This window comes from Orbicella franksi, chromosome 9, assembly GCF_964199315.1.
Source record: "Orbicella franksi chromosome 9, jaOrbFran1.1, whole genome shotgun sequence".
In the NCBI taxonomy this organism is placed as follows: Eukaryota; Metazoa; Cnidaria; class Anthozoa; order Scleractinia; family Merulinidae; genus Orbicella; species Orbicella franksi.
In genome coordinates, this window is record NC_138153.1 from 7,060,785 (window position 1) to 7,080,964 (window position 20,180).

Below are 20,180 nucleotides of genomic sequence, written 5' to 3' on the forward strand. Positions count from 1 at the left end.
ACTTCGCTATTTTTTTTTTTTTTTTGAAAGCTTTTGTGCGAGTTTTTCTAGTGGATTGCTTCTTGATTTACTTCGGTACGAGAATCAGAATATCACTTATAGACCCTTAAAGGGAAATAATTCGGAGAGCGGCATGATTCGGTGACTGGTGAACGTTATGAAAATTCTCGTTAAACCGAGTGGGCGTGAGGAATGCCTGGGTACTACACTGGATTGCCTCGTTCTCGCGTTCATTGCGGTCGTGCAGCCGCACTGATAGGCCATTTTCGAGTTGCCTTTTACCTCCGTGTCAAAACGAGTCATATGTAGAAAATGTGTTCCGCCCACAGGATCATTTTCATGCAAATTAAACTCATTTTCACATGAAAGGTTTCTGCATGAGGACTCGTTTTGAAACTGAGACACAAGGATGACAAGGTAATTTAGGATCTTATAGTTTACTTGTGAATCTCGGAGTTGGGCATATCGGCTATTCAGTGCATCCGTGATCGGTTTGAGAACTTCAATTATAGCTGCAATATGTAAGAAGAGCGGTCAACTTCAAATGGAAATATGAAAGGCGTCGTTGTTCACGTTCTCGAACTGAAGTACGCAGAATAGGCCATTTTCGTATACTCCGGCGGTATTGGACTGAAACTAGTAGCTAGCAACTCAGGCGAATGCGGGGAGTCTTTTCAAATGCAAATGGCATTTATCTCTGTCTAATGATATTCCCCCGTGTGAGTCTCTACTGCTAGCTAGTCGCAGTGTAATATCGAGGATAAGAATTGCGCCTATTTGGCCCGGTAATTTTGCGTTTTTATTTTTGCAGAGGACGTCCAAGAAATGTACCAACTTGTCAAGTATAATCCTCCTGTAAAGCTATTGCTCAGTTTATTAAATATTCATGGTTTCCTTCAAGGCTTGCTTAAGCTCCTAATTCAGAGAGGGGATGAATGCCACATCCCGCGACTGAGGAAAAAAGCTACAAAACGCTGCAAAGTTAGCCTGAAATGATGAATTAGGAGAGTATAAAACAATTTTGGATTCGATTTTCGCATGATAGTGAAATTGAAAGACTTTGGTTTGAGTTACCGTCTCAGGCAGACAACACTCACCTCTTTTGCCAGCGTGCTCAACCTCACTGATTGTGTTGTAAAAATAAAACAAAGACAAGATGCAGTTTTTTGAAAGTTTACTAGTGTTTTATTTTCAAATGAGATCTTGTATTTATATCCTCCACCTCTAAACCCTTTCATTCCAGTGAGCGATCGATATCTCATTTCCCCTTATAATGTTAATACATTGCTATGCTGACAAGTGATGAGAATTAAGACAAACATGTTTTCATGGCAAGAAATCGGCTATTTGCTTGAACGCAGGCTAACAATCGAAAAGTCTGTAGCAGCAAAAGCCTGCTTATAATTTATCAGGAAAACGCACTGTGGAGAATTCCCTTCAATTCTCTTGTGGTGTTACTACGATTATCAGTTGGTGACCATCTTTTAACGATCAACTTGTGTTGTTGTCACAGGCAACCGGCTCCGTTTCCAGTGGCAACTTATCGGCATTGACGTCATTGGCAGCAAAGAACGCGAAATTGCAGGCAATGATATTGTTACCATTGGAAACGAGGAAAGTGTCCCGTGGCAATAGCGTAATTTTAACTCTAAAACTTTATCTTCAAAGCACGTTCGCGCCTTACTCAACTGATAATCGTAGTAACAACAGTCAGAGTTAAAAGCAGATCCTGCATTACTTTAAAATACGAAATTTTCGCGACAAGCAAATTTCAAGGTTTTTGAAAAGCGTTACATGACGGCTGTTAATAAGCCATTTTCGTCAACACTAAATCATAATTGAAATCGCAAAAAGTTCGCGTAATTTGTGCTTCGAACAACTGGGGATCTAGTTAACAAGGGAGTAGTGCCTAGATTTATCGAAAAATTTTCACAACTAACGTTAAAAGAAAATGTATGACGTTATGTAAGGAGAATTACTATTAATAATGAATTCAGAACTAAAAGGGTTCTAGCATGAGAATATTGCTGTTTAAAATTATTACATCTTTACACGAAGTCTTCGCGCTTATTTACAGTTCCAGCTAACCTTCACAAATAACTTAAAATTGTTGTAGCTCTAAAGAGAGTACTGAGATTTAAGGACTCTAAATCTAGGAAACTATCAATTAACAAAAGTGCCTTCGAAATTAGGGAATACAATTTAATCAAGGTGAATATGACGAAAATATTTCTTAGTGACCAGACATTATTTTACACTTTACTACGAATTCTTATACTCCTTCGTTCAACCGTGACTTGCAATGCCAGTTGCATTCAGTTCACTTACAATAATAAGTGGATTGTATTCGGTTGGGTTCTTATCATCTAAGAGCACTTATATCTCTCTTTGCGCGAGCTTGCGCGCCACTGCAAACCAAACAAAGATGTTATGCAGCTCTCTGCAGAGCTATGTGGAGTTTTTCGGGTCGAATCCAAGATTTCTCAAGCGCTCAAAGAGACTTGTTTGCCCACTCAAAATAGTTCATGATCTTTTATAGACAGTTCTCTCTCAGTTTACCCCTGCAGGGTCGCGAATCAAGGTTTAACGCCCAAACTTGAAGCAGTGTTGGCAGGTTTCAGCAATTTTCGTTTTCGCTTGTTTTCCGGGTGAAACTTTGTCATCGACTTTTTTACGATCACCTTCTTAGCAGAACCAAAGCTGAATCCAGGCGTCTTCGAACTTCCATGCACGGGAAAAGACCGAGCGGAAGTAGTCCCGGGTCGAGTGAATCCGCGTTGGTTCGACAGGACCAAGTCTTCATCGGAAGAGGAAACAGAGCTACTCGAGTGTGGTTTGTTGAAGACTTTAGGGCGTTTACGCGAGACAAGCTTATTTTCTGTTCCGTTTTGCCTGATCGACGATGGCATGTTCTTCTTGTCGGACTTTAGTTCTTTAACGGGTATGTTTTTCACCTCGATTAACGCTTTCCGCTCATCACCTCTCACATTTGAGCGCGGTGAAGGTTCTGAACGGGAAAAAAATATTTATTTCAGTAAGCTATATGGCATACCATACGAACTGCACGATACCAGGATATGTAAACTTGTCTGCCCACCTACCTACCGACCCACCTACATACCCACCTATCTACCTACAGATAAATACGAGAAAGAAAGAACAAACATTTCACTTACAGTGGAATCCCGATCTTTCGAATCTCCAAGGGAAACGAAAATTGGTCGAAAAATCGAATAGCTCGAGAAATCGGGGATAAAATTGCGTTTGACTGAGGAGAGGGAAACAACTTTTGGTTCGAGTTATCGGGAAGTTCGAAGAAAAGAGGGTTCGACAAATCGGGATTCCACTATATTTCACTTTTACTCACCGCTTTCAAAGTCGCTTGCTGATATCGTAGTCAGAGATGGTACGGCCTGAAGAGGTTTCTAAGAGGAAATGGATCGGAGTTAAATAGTAATTATAGGGTATTTCTATGATTTGTGAGGAAAGAAGCAGGCAGATAAGTCAACAAACGAGAAAGATAGAGAGACGAAGAGGGAGAGAGGAAAGAGGGAAGGAAAAGGGAGAGTGAGCAAGGGATAACTGAGCAAAAGAAATACGCTTGTCGGATGGTTATAGAGAATGTACGATAGTTTACAATTAAAAATTACTAATTGGAGAATAACGGGGAATAATCGTTACCGGCAGACGGTTGACGCACTTCACCGCTTTACAACTACATTCTTCAGAACAAGATGAGGAGCCTTTCTTGCACGAACAATTATTGGTCGCACACTTTCCAGTACAGGTACAACCCTGCTAAAATCAATTAATCAGTCAATCAGTCAATCAATCAATCAATCAATCCGTCAATCAATCAATCAATCTGTCTGTCAATCAATCACTCAGTCAATCAGTCACTCAACCAATCAATCATTCAATCACTCAGTCAAACAATCAGTCAGTCAGTCAATCAGTCAGTCACTCAGTCAACCCGCCCAGCGAGAATAAAGACACAGGATTAGTAAAAGTAAAGGTCTAGTTTCTCGCGGAAGGTTAGCCTGTTGCAAATTCTAAATTGTAGGGAATGCCCGAGGGGATAGCGAGCGCCAGGCGATGTGGAAAGAAACTAGAATTACTTTACTTGGTTTCAGTTTCTTCCTTTCCTCGCCTAAACGTCTTTTCCGTGCTTTCCCTGTACTCCGACAAATTTTAAGTAAACTGGAAATCGAGCGAATGCCCTGCTCAGATTCCGCGCTCAAAACTCCTTTTAAACCCATGCAAAAGAAGGAGGAAGAATCCCTTCAATACTCTTTTCCATGCAGAGTATTGTTTGTTTTCAGTCTTGAATCAGCAGTTAGGACTCAAACATGAATGCTAAGCTTTTTTAGATTCGGCGTGCTCATGACTGAACGACACTAAACAATGCTCAGCTTGCGGTGTATTCTGAAGCAATTACCATGAATCTCTGAAGCTTTTCTTCATCAATATTTGAAAGCAAATCTTTTTTCACGTACCTGAACACGTCCGGGGTTTTTGATAATCGACAAAGAAGACGCCTCGGTGGATCTAGTTCTCCGTCCAAACTTCCGCTGACGAGGGACCATGGGAGTGTCCGGGGAGACTGGGGTCTCCACCCAGTCTGGATCTCGCTCAGTCGAGTCCTCAGCCTCGCTTTCATCACTCAAACCCATTGCCCAGTCATCGTCTTCTACTTCAACTGTTCGAGACGTCTTCAACGAATTCTGTTGAGAAATAGGACAGTCACTAAAAGTGCAGGCCGCGGTGAAAATTCACTGGATGATTTGACCGAAAGGGGGCACTGCTCAGTCTGAAAATATGGGAAAGAATTACTCTGAGTGTCATCTGTCACACTGAGCAACTTCCAGTAAACTGCGCACAAAAGGGTATGTTTAGACTGCGAGTAAACCTAATTCTCCGTCTCAAGTGAGATGCGGCGTACGCGGGAGATAAAATAGTCGCGAGAAAACTAGGGTGAGGCAAGATGAGTTGTCACGTGGCAAGTCACTATTTCCAATCGAATTTTTCACTTCTCGCTCGACAATCCAGCATCCAGTAGCAGGTAGCTTACACCATCTCTAGGGCGACTCAGATAAGAACAAACAGAAGTGAAAAGTTTGCGAACAGAGAACTCTGACCAAGATTTGTTCTTACCTTTTTCTTTGACTCTGGTAATGGCGAATCCGTTTCAAAGACATCCTTCAATTGTTTTAATTGCTGAAAAGAGATAAAAGGCACACCTATAAATTTTAAAAAAATATATTACTTTAACAGTCAGTGCGGTCTAGTTTTTGTATGGTTTCGAGAGACCTAAAGACATCCAGACCACAGAAACACAACAGAATTAAAGTGGCTTTATTTAAGGCTTCCTGTTTTAGACACGCGAATTTTAACCGACTCCTACCTCGTTCAATTTGCTGTTCTCTTTTCTGAGCGCTTCGAGTTGTTCCTGTTCACAAGACAAAAAGTAAAACAGTCAGTTTCACAAGCCCTATGTTGAACGATCAACTGATACAAACATACAAGAGTCACCTGCAGCTGTTCTTTGGTTTCCTCTTGGGAATTCTCATTAGAAGCTATTTGCTGAAGAAGGCACTGAACCTGGAAAAAAAGAAGGGAACGTCAAAGTTTTTCACGTCATAATTGACACCAGCTAAAAGGCCAGACATGATTGACACAGGATAAAAGTCAGTTGATAAACCGCAACTAAAATGCAATGGTAGCTTAAGGCAAATTGACTGTGGACATTGCAACATCAGCAAACATTTACTAGCATTTCAGAACAGAAAAAGATTTAGTAAATGGGAGCTTGCCTTCTCTTCGTGTTCTTCCTTAAGACGCATCATGGAGTCTTCATGGGACTGTTTAAGTTTTGCAATTTCTGCTTGGTGCTCTTGAATATTGGACTAAAACGTAAAAAAGTGAATCAAGTCTTCACACAACCAACTGTGCAGTCACAAGGCAAATACTAATTTCCTCAATGCATGCAAATAGATACCCTTACCTGCTCACGTGACCTGAACTCTTGACACTGTTGTTCCAGTTCACCTCTAGACTTGTCAGCGGTAGCATTTATTAGTTTCGCTGCTACTGTCTGCAAACGAGAAAAATATGGTTTGCTTCATTCGATCGTTATGTTATTGTGCCCTTCACTCAGTTCACTGTCGAGTTGAAAGAACGACGTCACGGAAGAAGCATGTAAAGAGACTTAGGGATGGAGCAGCGAATATGGCGGGAAACGAAATCTTTCAAAACAAGTCGCGCAAAAAAAAAAAATTGTTGTACAACTTGAAGTTGTCACCCGACCAACATTCTGTCGAAAGCAAAACCACACAGTGAGCTATAAACTGAAATATTCACCATGTTTAGTAAAGCTTGAAGTCCTGCTTTAACCTCCGCCATGGTATGAATGTTATTCCACCGATGTTTGGACTTTTCACCTGAGACAAAAAATGTCATATTACTCTGACAACTCACAACAAGTAAGTTCCGAGTTGTAGTGCATATGGATTTACTCACCGTTCTGTCACAGTGCGCACACAATAAAACGCAAACAGGATATGATAATGTTTACCTTGCTCTGCATCAAGAATTTTGTGCTGAAGTCCAGCAATCTGGGCACTCCTACAGGATAAAGTATATTTTAACGGTTAGCAGTTTCTCATTCATTTCTTGCCTTCACTGCGCGTGAATACGAGACTCTATCTCAGGTGCTTTGCGTTAGCTCTGTTGAATGAAAAACACTATGAGATTTCTTTTCAAATTTTTCCACCCATGGAGTAAACGATTGCGGCCGGAGTGTACATGGCAAACAGCCTAAATGCTTTAAAATAATACCTTTTAATTTTCGTTTATCCTGTGATTTGCTAATTGCTTGTCATAAGTGAATAAGGCATGAATAAGTCTCTAAAAACAAGTAAAAACGTTGGAGTTGTTGTTTAGATTATTGCAACATAAAGAGCTGATAGACCAGACCTGAGTTCCAGTTCATGTTCAAGAGCAGTTCTTTTCTTTTGAAGGTCATGGGACTTGCTTTTTTTGTCTCGTGGTGTTCCACCCTCCTGAACCATTTTCTGCAAAAAGTCAATTTGAAGAGAAAGAATTCAGTTACCAACCTCAGTTGGTAAATATAGCCTGTTCCATGTAATCACTGTGTATAAGAAGCCACGAAAATCGCTTCAAAGCAGTTCATGAAAAGACAAGATGTTCGAAAAACAGAGGCTATAGTGGTTTCAAGAGGACAATTTTTTTTAAAAGAATCTGTCAAGCAGTATTTGAAAAAATGGAAACAAAGAGTATCGAACCCAACTGAAAGACAGGCAGAAAGAGAGATAGACAGACAAACAGAGAGATACGGACAGACAGAAAGTACCTTCGCTGCAGGTTCATCATCTTCATCCTGTTCTTCGCTTCGTAACTCCGCCAGTTGCCTTGACAACACCTTCCTGTCATCAATGAGATTTTCTAGTGTCTGCCTGGCCTGACCAACACTCACTAGAACCTCGACCTCGTGGCTCAGCCAGGACTGCAACGAAATAGAAACCAATGTTCAAGTTGACACAGGTGTATTCTTTGTCGCAATAGCATTTTAACCTCCCTTCCCGCTCTCCAGTCCCAGTTTATAAGAGGAGACCCCCTTCCCTCCTGCGAAGAATGAGCTAAGCCACCCAAGGAAATAATCCCCTCTTCTCAGAGATTTCACGATACACTGGGTGCTTTCCATTGGATGAAAATTCTGGTTTGAATTTTCGGAAATTTGCGGTGACGAATGCAACAGCATTTTTTCGGTATTTCCGGAAAAGAGGACAACATTGCGAGGAAGGTATACCGAAATTTTCGGGAATTTTTTACGTCGAAATTTCCGAAATTTTCGTTGGAATGGTTCGCTTTTCGGAAATTCAACAGTTTTCAGATTTACAGGAAACATTTCCAAAAATTTCCGTGCCATTATTGCCCGCTTCGAAATTGTCGGAATTTTTGGCTCAATAGAAAGCCCCGCCCCCTCCCCCCATTATTACCTTCATTCTCGGCAACAGTCCCTCCGCTTGTTTTTGTTGTTGTTGTTGCTGTGTGGATCGCTTATCCGCTGCCTCTTTCTGACGATCAAGCGCCATCTTCAGTCGCTTTTGAACGGCTGTCACCTAAAAACGCAACAACTTCTTATTTATTACAGCTGAACTTGCAACCAAGGGTTTATTTGGAGCAAGGGTCGTCCAGAGTTTTCCATGCAAAATTCGAAACCCTTTCGTTACCCCTTCCCAAAATTAGTTGGTACTCTTGAAGAGTAAACACACGTAGTAAAACACATTGAAAACAAATGCCCCAAACAAACAAAAAAAATTACTTAACAACTAGAACAATCATTTTCCACACTTTTTCCAGGCCTAGAAGACTAGTCATATTTTCAACACTCTTTGTGTCTTTCTAGAGTCTGCGCCCATTTAATCGGTATTCGAAATTGATTCAGCACTCGCTAGAAAATCATAGTCCATTCAGACGAATGAAGCGTGTACTTTAAACGCGGGAAGAACAATTACAAATCCTCCTTAATACTACTACGATTGTCAGTTGAGTAAGGCGAGACGAAAGTTTGGTCACCAAGTTTTAACGTAAAAATCGTGTTGTTGTCACGAGCAACTGGTTCCGTATCCGTTGGCAACTTGTCCGCCTTTGACGTCAATTGGCAGCAAAGCGCGCGAAATTGTAGGCGACGCGACAGGCGACCAACGGCTGTTGATATTGCTACCAATGGAAACGAGGTAATGCACACGCAAATTTAAAAAAAAAAAAACTATCCATAGTTATAGCGAGGCGAGAACCTTCGTAGCCTATTGATGCAGAGACGGGCTCGCTTTTCCTCACGTGATTATCACAGTCACAGCGGTTAGCGTTCACGTGTTACTTACCTCTTCCGTTTTCCTTTTAAGGACAGCCTGCTGTTTCATATGAATTGACTCCAACTTCTTAAACTCAAACTGCCTTTTGCGACCCTGTGGAAAGCGCACCCGTTAGAAAGCGAAAAGTGTATTACTGTATATTTTGTCTTTGTGAGAGTTACATTAAAACGTTTCCCGCCCTTGCTGCTTGCTACTACTGATTATTGTTGAGACAAAGATTTTTCATTTAGTTGTGACTGTCAACAACTGACAGATACAGGGAACGAGCTTACTGCTATGCAATTTAACCGCTGACCTGTTGCTTTAGTGTGTTGATTTCTTTTTCTTTCTGAGCCTTCAGTGCTCTAAAGCGTTCAGACTCCTCCTTCATTTGGCGCATGAGTTTTACACGAATGGATTTCATGCCCTGCAAGGTGAATAAAGGAGAGCTGTTGACCTACTGCGAAAATGAAAAGATTAGCAGATTTTCTCATCACTAAGAGACTGTTTACGGGGATGGGGGAGGAGGGGGTGGGGTAGGTGCTCCGGCTAACCAAGTTACCCTGGGAGTGCCAACTTTTCATCCTTTCCTTTAGAAAATGCATTGAAGCGTTTACATGTTAGAAAGGATAACCCGCCTTCCCGGCGCACACTGTCTGCTTGCCCGAGGCACCCTTCTATGAGGCCTATCTTTTTACCATGTAAACTGTTCGTTTGTTTTGTCCGCCATCTTGTTTGTTTTGCTTGGCGACCGCTCAAAGGATAGCTCACTGCCTATCCCGCTTAAGTGAGTTGCATGTAAAGGCGGGCTATGTTTAAACCCTTTTAGCCGGGTAGCCCGGTTAGCCGGGGCACCCTGCCTCCACGTAAACGGGCCTAAAGGTGCTTTCCTTTGGTATGATCCGGAGTAGGATTTACGATATCCAATATCACTTGGATCATGGCGTACCCAATGAACCGATGTTTGGGGTATGACTCAACTTTGTACATGGATTTAATGACTTTCATTGATGCACCATGATCAGAGGGATCCTGGATCATAAATCTTAAAGGAGCTCAGTCACGGTATTTTGAGTTATTTTGGCCACATACAAAATTACCTTAAAATGGTAGGAAACCTGAAAATAACAGTTTAATAAGATAAATAAACACCAAAGAGATAATGATAAACCATAAAGGAACAAGGATGACTAAAGATGGAGAAGATTAACACGGATTACAAACGACGAATTGGAAAAATTGCGGCTAAACTTTTCAATATGCGCAAACCGGGACTGAGCTCCTTTAATCCGGATAATCGCAATGGGAGGCACCCAACGATGAAGTCAAATCCTCCGCAATCTCCAGGTTGACTCGATCTTCTTTTCAAAGAGCATCCATGTAGCCATGAAATGATTTAGAAGGACAGGAAGGAGGTCGAGACAAAGAGATAAAAACTTTCTTTCGTTACCTGAATTTCAGAGTTGAGTTTCTTTATGGTGCTGTCGCTCTGTTCCTTCAACTTCAACATTTTCTGCTGTTCAACCTGGCAATACATAAAAATACCTTTACACTTTACCCATCCTCTTTTCTGTTCTCGGACACACCACAGACTTAAGTTAGGTCAGCTACGTGTTCTTCTGTACTTCTCAAACTCATTAACAATTCATCAAGTTTCATCAAAGGAAATGGGTATCAGATCTCAATTAGCATAGATCTTGACGATTTCATTTCTCCGTTTTCTCCTTAGTTTAAGTTCTGATCGAGAAGATATATCAAACACTCAAGACGGTGTATGACTACATTTCCAAACACCTCGAAGTTCGTCAAGAATACTCTACTACGCATCTGATCGTACTCTAAACTGTCTTCTCGCCGTTTGGAAATGTGGTCAAACACGCTCTTTCAGGTTTGATATAGTACTTGACCTCTCCGAGGTATGCATTTGAACTAGTTAGTCGTTTGTTACCTATATGCTTGTGGTTGCAGTCGAAAATTTTGGTCAATCTTTCTCGGTTCCCAAAATCTTCGACAATTTCAATAGAAGTTACAACAGACGCATGGCTTCAATATACTCTATTACGACAATTTTCAACAGTATCAACCATGTGATCGATTACTGAGAACAAAAAATTCAAAGCCCAACTGAACACCGTACTAACCTGCTTCTTCTTCAGTTCCAAAATTTTTGCCTCTAGTTCCTTGACCCTGCTTCTATTCTTTTCCTTGATTTTCCTAAAAAAAAAAAAATCGCGAACATATTAGAAGCTTAAACTCGCAATAAATAGTTTCATTTTTTTTACCACGTTTCTAAGACCTCCCCCCCCCCCCCTCCCCGCCCTCAATTTAGTATATGCCAGGGATTGCCAGATCCCAGCGAATACTAGCTGGAACAATTACCTTACGCTAAAGACAGTTATGCATGGCACAAATTCTCTGTAACTCCAAAAGTAACTTTTTCCCCCATTTTTGCCGTTTTTTTTTTTTTTTTTTTTTGTTACCCAAAAAACTGAGAGCGTTGAAATTTCAACGGGGTTTTCGTTTTGTTCATCTGGTAACTTGGCTCAATAAGAAAAGGATAAACTGATCTTAAAACCGAAAAGTACAAATGAGGACAGTTTCGTGCTGAACAAACAAACGAATAGGAGCTTTCCGATAACGAAATTATGGAGTGAGATGCCGGGGCAAAGGGGAAAAGAAAAGAGAAAAGGGGCAGACCAAGCCTTGTGCACAATTCCTAGGTGGGCAGAAACTAATACGAACCATTCAAACTGATTTAACTAGTGCGCGTAATACCTACTGCTTATTACGCACGCAATCGGAGTTCAGACTCACCCGTCACAGTTCTCAGACTTTGCATTGGTCAAAGCCACCGATAGATTGGCCTTCTCTTTCTCCAATCTGGAAATTTCACCTTCCAATTCCCGAACAGTATCCTGTGCAAAATGCAATGCGTCAATAAACACTAATATTGCACCTAATGGACGGTTTAACAGTTAATACGCTCGGATATTTTATGAGTTTTGCAGTATAATTCGGAACCTAGTGCAAAAACGAAAAAAAAAAACAAATGAGAATTTGAAAGCAGTTAGCTGTCCACGTAAACCAAAACTCACCTAGTGTTTTCATCCCGTTACTTAAATACCCGCACGCGTCATTTTCCACGTGCGACATAATAAGTCTGTCAGTTTAAAAATGGAAGTAAACTTGGTTTGTGAAAAGTTCTAAAGTCCTCGAGGAAATGATAAACGTGTACATTTTCAAGAATATATGTTTGTGCGGTCTGCCACTTGTCGATCAATTTGAGTTACAGTAGGGTTCAATTCCGGTGCAGAGTATAAACCATTTTAAAACTTTCACCAACCTCGTATTGCTTTCTCATGCTAGTCAGCCGCGAATCATTTGCTACCATCTTATTGGCTAATTCCTCTTTTAGAGCCAGTGCCTTGGTCAATTCCTGGAGTTGCCGGCCAAGCTCTGCCTGCCTCAAAGCATGCTGGGAAACAAACGAGGCATCTGATGGAGAGCTGGGGTGAGAGCTGTCGTCACACTCATCCGGGTGTTCCGAGCCTGCACTGGTATTCTGGGAACAAGGAAAACATACCATTTCAAGGCTCGTAGTTTTAGTGACAATGGCTACGACGTTTTTCCCGCTAAAACTGCGCGCGCGACTGCGCTCGCTCGTGTTAGTGAAGTGAAATCAGTCGAAATCGGATCTAAGGCTTTTGTTGGCTCTAAAAGGAAAGCATCGTGTTTTTAGTATACCGTGAAACAACGAGTAATGACATTTGCGATGCGTTCTTCCGAGCAAAGCTCATTACTGTACAGCAAATGAAAACAAAAGAAATTAAAAGGGTTAACATAATTCTTTCAAGAAAAGAACGCAGAAACACTTATTTTTCAGTAAGCAACTTTGCTGACAAATGTTCAAAAGGTGTCTATAAAAAGGGGAAGGTTGGAGACAGTGGCCGAAACACCTTGAAATTCCTGTCATTTATTGGAGGCAAAGTATCAGTTTGGAAAAGCCAAAGGGTGGTTTACTGACCTGCTCTTCATTCTTAACTGTATCCTCTAGCTGCGTGGAAGAGTTGAAAGTGTCCTGAAAGCCAAAGACAAGACCTGTTCGTTAGAAACGGCCAAAATAATTTTAATAATTTTGCATTGGTGCAAGGGTCTACCTCTCGCATTGTCATCTAACGGGACAGATCTGGATAGCCTCCCATATTAGCAGTTGCTGAGCTCTGTTTTGGACAGAAGAAATCCTTTGTGTTCTGCCCAATCGGTTGGCAGCTGTTCTGGCAACTTGTTCACAGTACCGGGTACGTTTTGTGTGTACTAATACGAAGTCTACACAAAAGTTAATTCTAGTTTCTCTGCCGCTTCGACTTTCTGTCACTCCACCCTAACTGAATCCTGATAACTGTAGTAAAGAGATTATCTCTTGCTGTAGTCTAGTTCTTGTCCTCTATCTGTCAGGCAACACTCGAACCGAACTAAGACAGCTCTTGAGAGGAGAATAATTGAGCGCGTGAACAGAAACACTTGCAACCAACTTTTAGGCTTGATTGCCTGCCGTTGTTCAGGAAAGGAGTCCGCACTCCTCCACCGAAGGCAGAGGAACGTATTAGGGAGGTCTGAGTATCCCATATCCCGTAAACTTTTGGCCTAAATATCCCGCATCCCGTTAAATTAACAATTTTATCTTCTCTTATTGTGCATACATTTTTACTTTGTTATTTTGTTTTCTTTTTTTTTTGTTTTGTTTTGTTTTTTTATTAATTGCTTCTTACAGTGCTTACAATACAGTATTAATGAAGTTACTTACACTACTTATGATACTAACACTTACACTACTTATATTACTTACAATACAATACGCATACTCACGCTATTAACAATACCAATACTTACACTGCTTACGATACAACATAATTAGATTACTTGCGCTACTTACAATTCTAGCACAGCAAAATCGTACCAGTTTACTCCTGTCAGCAATTTAAATTCGAAATTGCGAATTAAAGAAAATATACATGGTATGTTTTGTTTTCTTGGCGCACCTGTGAACTAGCTGGTGCGTCCTGTAGACTCTGCTTATCAAGTCTATAGGACGCAACGTTACCATAGCTAAGTGTGTTGTCCAAGTAAAATAAACTGTCTATGTCTATGTCTATCTAAATATCCCCGCCTATGCCATTGATTTCCCCCCCAAATATCCTTTATCCCGTTAATTTTTTACCAAATACCCCTTATCTCGAAAACCCCATATAGGGTCTCTGGACTCAAGAGACTGCGGCGGAAATCGAGCCATAACTAACTTCAAAGTGGACTAAACAAAAATGGCAGTTGTTCCCCTGACAAAAACAATTCGTTACCCGAGAATAACACGGTGTTATCGTGCAGTGCTTGCAAAAAAACAAACAAAACAAAACAAAAAAACAAGTATCTTACCTCAAGCTCATGCAGTTTCGTTTGTAGTTCTTCCACAAGGCTTACATCTGGTTCAACTTCGTCTTTTGTGTCCGTAACCTTTACATCAACTTTGGAACTAAACGGAAATGTTGTAGTAAGACAACTAACGAGTTCCGCACAAGGCTGTTTTTACATTCAAAGGATAGGGATTTTTTTTTTTTTGCTGTTGTTTTTGCCCAATAGAAAACAAAGTTGGCTTACCTAAAATGACTCTTCAGTTCATTAAACTTTCGAAACACTTTATCTCTTGCTAATTCAGCCTGTAAAAGATTTGTATACACTATTAGACACCAGGAAACAAAGCACTTGACAGACAAATAAGCAAAGAGAGCAATTTTCGCTCAGTTTTGCACGCCACGCAAGGAAGAGATTGGCATGTTTCAGATAAAATCAAAGAGCAGTTTCAATGGACTACTTACCACTAAAACTTTTTCATACATCTGCGTGTTCTGATCGACTGAAGCGTGCAGCTCGGCGCTAAGTTTTTCATTTTCTGACTAAAAATAACCAAGGAAACAAAAAATAATCAAAAGAGCATAGCGTTCTCCTAACCAGTGTTCCAACGCGCAGACCGCGCTCGTGATTTCACGGGACAAAAACAAGTTGTACTACTGCTTTTGTTAACTCTTAATTTAGTCTTGAAGAGTTTGTCTAAATTTTGAAACAACTCTATCTGCCTGGGTAAAGAGACGGGAAATAGCTGATAGTCATGTCATTGACGGCAATATTGCCGAGAACGAAAGTTTATTGAGCTTGTTACACGATGGAATGTGGCTGAAGTAGAACGTGATTCTGCCTCTGCAACACGGGGCGCAATAATCACCGCGGATGTGCGTTCATATACGTGACATGTACGGCAAACTTACCTCCAGTTCTGTGATTCTATCCGCCAGTTCTTGGATGTTAGCGGCTGTACTTTCGTGACTAAAGAAAAGATAAATTCATCAATACCTCGCATAATAAACATTGCGCTTTGAGAGGAGAACAGAAGCATATCACCTAGGTGATATACTTCTGGAATTTATGTCAAAAAGTCGTGTTGAATTTCAACCCAAAAGTTGCTCGGTCTCAATGTTTAATCATAGTTAACTATGGTTTAACGTACCTTGTACCAGTTGGATTCGTTCCTGTAATCGTTTGTCCTTGAATAAGCTGCATTTGTAGTAGCTGGACCTACGATATACACAAAAGGTAAAACAGCATACAAAAGGCAACATAACAGGAAATTTAATAACAGTTGTAGTTACTGTAAAGTATTAAAACAATATTAAACTACCGAAATTCGCCAATTAGCCAATCAGAAGCCGTGTCTACTGTCCTGATATCCAGCGATATCAAGACACTGACCTGATATGGCTACGATATCATGCTCTCTTGGCCGAATTTGGGTACGGTTAATACCTAATCATACCTCGAAAATCAGGCACGTTTGGTCTCGCCATGGGTATTTTGGCTCGACTGCGTCTTGCCAAAATACGAACCATGGCGAGACCAAACTCACCTGATATGCCGCCGAAGCGTACCAGAGAGGTACGATTAGGTCAGTATTTATTAATAATATTCACTTTTATTTAAGGGCGCTTTCCATTCAACCAAATTTCACGAAATATCCACTGTAACAGACTGGAGAACGTTTCCAGAATTTCCGAGAAAGAGAACAACCTTGCGAGGTATACCCGAAAAGTTCGAAAATTTCTTCTCAGAAATTTCTGTTTCATTTGATTAATTGCTGTACGCATTTTGGAAACTCAACGGTTTTCAAATTTTCTGGAAACTTTCCCAGGAAATTTCTGAAATCATTCAGTCGCGGTCGAAAATTTCTGGAATGTTCGATTGAATGGAAAGCGTGCTAGTATTAGTTGTTGCTCGACTGTAGCAAACAATCAGATTTCCTCCATAAAGTTACGCACGTCGCAGACCCTCGGGAATGGAAAAAGCGCGCAAAAGATAAATGTTCAAATCAGCCCCTCAGGGTATCCACCAGGCTATAAAAGGAGTGACATACTTGTTGTCTGAGCCGAGCCAGTTCAGCCGCAGCAGGATCAAGATTAACAATCGGCTTGTTCTTGATCTGCCTCGCCCGGTCCGCGTATCTGAGAGTGTTTAAAGTCTCTTCGAAATTACTGTCCGCTGGACTGACACAGGCGATCATCATTGTGTTGCTGTTACCTCCAAGGGAATCTGTGAAAAAGAATGGAAGAATATAATGTGAGGATGTGCATCTGATAGGCCTGTAGGAGGCGCAATGGTGTAAACAATGGTTGGGGTGTTAGATATTAGATTGAGCCGTATGGGTCACAGTCATTCCGTCGTGTTCTTTGTCTCTTGGGCAAGGAACTTATAATTTGATTTTCTCGCAGAGGGCCTCGTTAGGTTGCCAGATATTATACATGTACGTCATGAACCCTTTTCCCTGTTTCATAACCTGCTTTGGCGGATGAAATTTGTTGCAGATAGAAAACACACTGAGTTGCTGTACGATTTTCTGTGGAAAGGAAGCTTAATGTTTGTGTGACATGGTTGCGTGACATTCACCTTGAAGAAGGCGTGTCAACTTGGAGTCACGGTACGGGACGTGAGCATTGGATTTCCTGAGCTCGTCACTGAGAGCGCTGATCACATTTCCTAGAGCCAGGAGACCTTTGTTGATATTAACACCTGTGGAATTAAATGGAAAGAGATAAATTCATTGATTTTAATTCACTGTGCCACAGTGAAATGTATTGTGACTCTTACGGTCAAACACCTGTAAACAAACCTACAAAGGGGTTTCATATTGACATTTGATTCATTAGTCTTTCCGGTAGGCCTAATCTCCACCACCCTTTCTGGTCGAGTTCAGGGGCAGGGGGAGGGGAGAGTGCAGGTTCACTTTACCGAACAGCGGCTGGTAGTCGAGCTTAGGCTTCTGGTCAAGCAGTATGTTGCACTCTTTACTTCTGGCAAGGAATCGAAACTTTAACCTAATGTTCAATGCATGTTAAGGAACGTGGAAATGATTATACCTTCCTTGAAACGTTCTCCTTGAGCATGGGTCTTTTTAACCCTTTCTGATCCAGCAAGGTCTACCAGATGGAATTTGGCCTTTTTAAGTTCACTCCTGAAGAAGAAAGAATACAGAGTTTCTGTGCATTCATTGCTCTGTCTACAAAACATATCAGAGTTGTTACATTGACTGTATTTGTAACACACAAATATTACATTGTACATACTCATATTTTTTTCCTGGTGACAAATGATATTGCTAATCACATCTTTGTCTTCTTAACATGTAGAACAAGTTTTACTTGGCACCCAACATGGCAAAAAAATATATTTAGGCCTGAAGGACCTCAGCTCAGCAAAGTCAGAGGGCGAGGTGAACTTAAATTTTGACTGGGTCTGCAGCTTTTCACTAACATAGGTCCTTATCTTTCATATGCCAGTATAGATCAGCCACCAGTGTTTTGGTTTACGAGTTTAGAATGTAACAAAATTGGAACTAGCTCAATAAAATTGAGTAAATTTGTTTGTCAATTCTTACCCCTTTAGCTCTTTCTGTTCTAGTGTTATTGTAAATATGGCATGAGAACGGCTTGATCTGCTATTCATAGCAGTGGCTCCTGTTGCTCTGGAAGCTGACCCCTGCTCCAAGCATTGCACCATATCTGCACCAGATGTTACAGCAACCTCCTGTAAACCAGCAATCTGTAAAAACAGTTTTTGATGTGCAATTAAAACAAAAACTGTGTACAGGCTGACATATGCATAACATTAAAATACAATCAATAACAATAATTATTATTTATTTTATTCTTTTAGCGTCACTGTGATGTGGTTGAACAATGAGACTGCCAATCAATGATAACATAATATAATGCATTGTTTGAATATCTTGGGATTACAAGACTTCAAAATAAATGTTACTTTTGGTAAGAATGAAATCAGAGGTCAGCATGAAATGACACCTACGGCAGCTGCTCTCAGTCTACTGTGATCGCAGCCACCCATTCCTGACCCATCAAAAAATTTTAACTCACCAGTTCAGACCATAACAGCCTAGTGTTACGAGTATTGTTGTAGAGCAGGGTTGTTTCCAGACAGAACTCAGGATCGCCGGTAACAGCAACAAACTAATATTTCCGTAAGATAACTTCACGAATTTACAGCACTAAGCTTCTTCAAATTTGAATCAATCTCTTTTACAGCAGAACCTCTCGCTCTAATATACGCGAGGCTGAAAGTTCTAGAAACTTCCATTACAAGCTAAATCAAGTAGTTTGACACAGCTTCTAATCTGAGTAATTACATAAAGGTCAGAATATTCTGGAATGTTCTTATACAAGTTGGTAACGGCTGAATGACTTCCAGTTCTAGATTGCTCTAGAACTAGACTTAGACAATTTTTCGTAACACCTAGGACTACATGTGCACATATGCAGGGCATGTCCCCTCCTCTTTTTGAACAGTAATGTGGGCCCTTGAACATCTCCCAAAGAGCTGTCGGTCAGACAGGTCTTATCCAGTGACTCAATTTATGTCAGTTCCCAGAACTACAACAAACTAAACAATATTCTTTGTTTTCTACAAGCAATACTAAATTTGCTGACTATAGTTGACTATGAGTCACTCATAGTGGGGACCTTGGGGAACTTGAAGTCTAAATAATTATAAACACTGCATACATGTAGATGTAGTGACTGACAGATTTTCATCAAAACGTGGCTAGTTACCTTGATTCCTCCATCATGAGTTTCCCTTATGGCTATTTTGGATTCTTCAAGTGAGCAGGGATTCAAAAGGTCATGGATCTCCTCATTGTGAATCTACAAAATTAATATAAATCATAAGCAGCTTGTCTGCTAAATTAAGCATCCCCCATGGGTAGATTTAAGATCTTCAAAGATTTGGTAAAAGTCCTCAGAGGCAAAGAGTTTTCAAGTATCCTTGAAGGTCAGGATCTTTGAGAATCTTTGCAGATACCTTCTATAGACTTGAGGGATCTTTGAGGACTGCAAGATTGTCAAGAAGATTTAATGCCTATAAAGATCCTCAAAGATATTTGAAAAAATTTAACAGGGGTGGCACCATCTTGCGTTTTGTTTATATACCAGTGCTGAAATAATTTATTGCTTTCACCCAGTGTAGCAAGTCTCGCCAGTTTTACTTTGAATAGAATGAAAGTGTAAGCAGTTAAACTCTTATTTTCTAATGTACATCAATATAAGCTTAATGCATGTTACGCTCTAACTGACTGTGTCGGAGGTTCATTTTATGCATTAATACTCCATACCTCTAAAAATGACGCTTTCAAAAGGAACTCGGTTTTGTCCTTCCTCTCATCAATCCAGTCAAACACAGTTTTGATAAGCCGTGGAATCACTCCTCTTCCTTCTGAAGTCTCGTTACACATGGTGAAAGCTGTTCCCATTGAGTACGTTTTTCCCGATCCGGTTTGGCCATATGCTAGAACTGTGGCATTGTAGCCCTTAAAAAATCCTTCCAGCAACGGGATCACAGTTTCACTGTAAAGATCTTCCTGTCTGCTTGAACTACCGAACACATAATCGTACGTGAAAGCTTTGTCGTCTCCGATAATGACTTGAGCATTCCCTGGAACACAGCGGATACATTCTTTACATCCATCGCCGGTTTCTTTTGGAACTAGCGGTCTGATTCTCAACGCAACACGAACCGGGATGGTCTTTTCCTTTTCCTCTGGCATGATGTTTTTTATCGATCAGAACAGAGGGGAAGAAAACTCAAGATTCGGACGGCGAAACTTTAGTATAAATATTTTGATCGCTTGAAATAACCGCCAAATTCCATTACTACCCAGAATTCAATGAGCGCTAAACAAGCCAGCGGTTGTTC

At 40.8% G+C, this 20,180-nt stretch overlaps 1 protein-coding gene across 1 annotated transcript; it reads right to left on the reverse strand.

Moving 5' to 3' along the window:
- Positions 1-37: 37 nt before the first annotated feature.
- On the reverse strand, positions 38-20,156 carry LOC145497488 (chromosome-associated kinesin KIF4-like). The gene is made up of 32 exons (XM_081477290.1): positions 19,600-20,156; positions 19,040-19,132; positions 17,851-18,014; positions 17,333-17,427; positions 16,863-16,985; positions 16,333-16,508; positions 15,433-15,500; positions 15,194-15,251; positions 14,747-14,824; positions 14,529-14,587; positions 14,307-14,403; positions 12,901-12,954; positions 12,220-12,438; positions 11,691-11,791; positions 11,018-11,090; positions 10,327-10,401; positions 9,193-9,303; positions 8,907-8,990; positions 8,019-8,141; positions 7,373-7,525; positions 6,976-7,073; positions 6,575-6,624; positions 6,361-6,440; positions 6,005-6,094; positions 5,814-5,906; positions 5,533-5,601; positions 5,405-5,449; positions 5,155-5,217; positions 4,497-4,724; positions 3,682-3,795; positions 3,368-3,425; positions 38-3,007 (listed from the first exon to the last, which is right to left on the reverse strand). Exons 1-32 carry the CDS (start codon positions 20,029-20,031, stop codon positions 2,577-2,579), a joined length of 3,855 nt encoding a protein of 1,284 aa, XP_081333416.1. The 5' UTR covers positions 20,032-20,156; the 3' UTR covers positions 38-2,576.
- Positions 20,157-20,180: the final 24 nt, after the last annotated feature.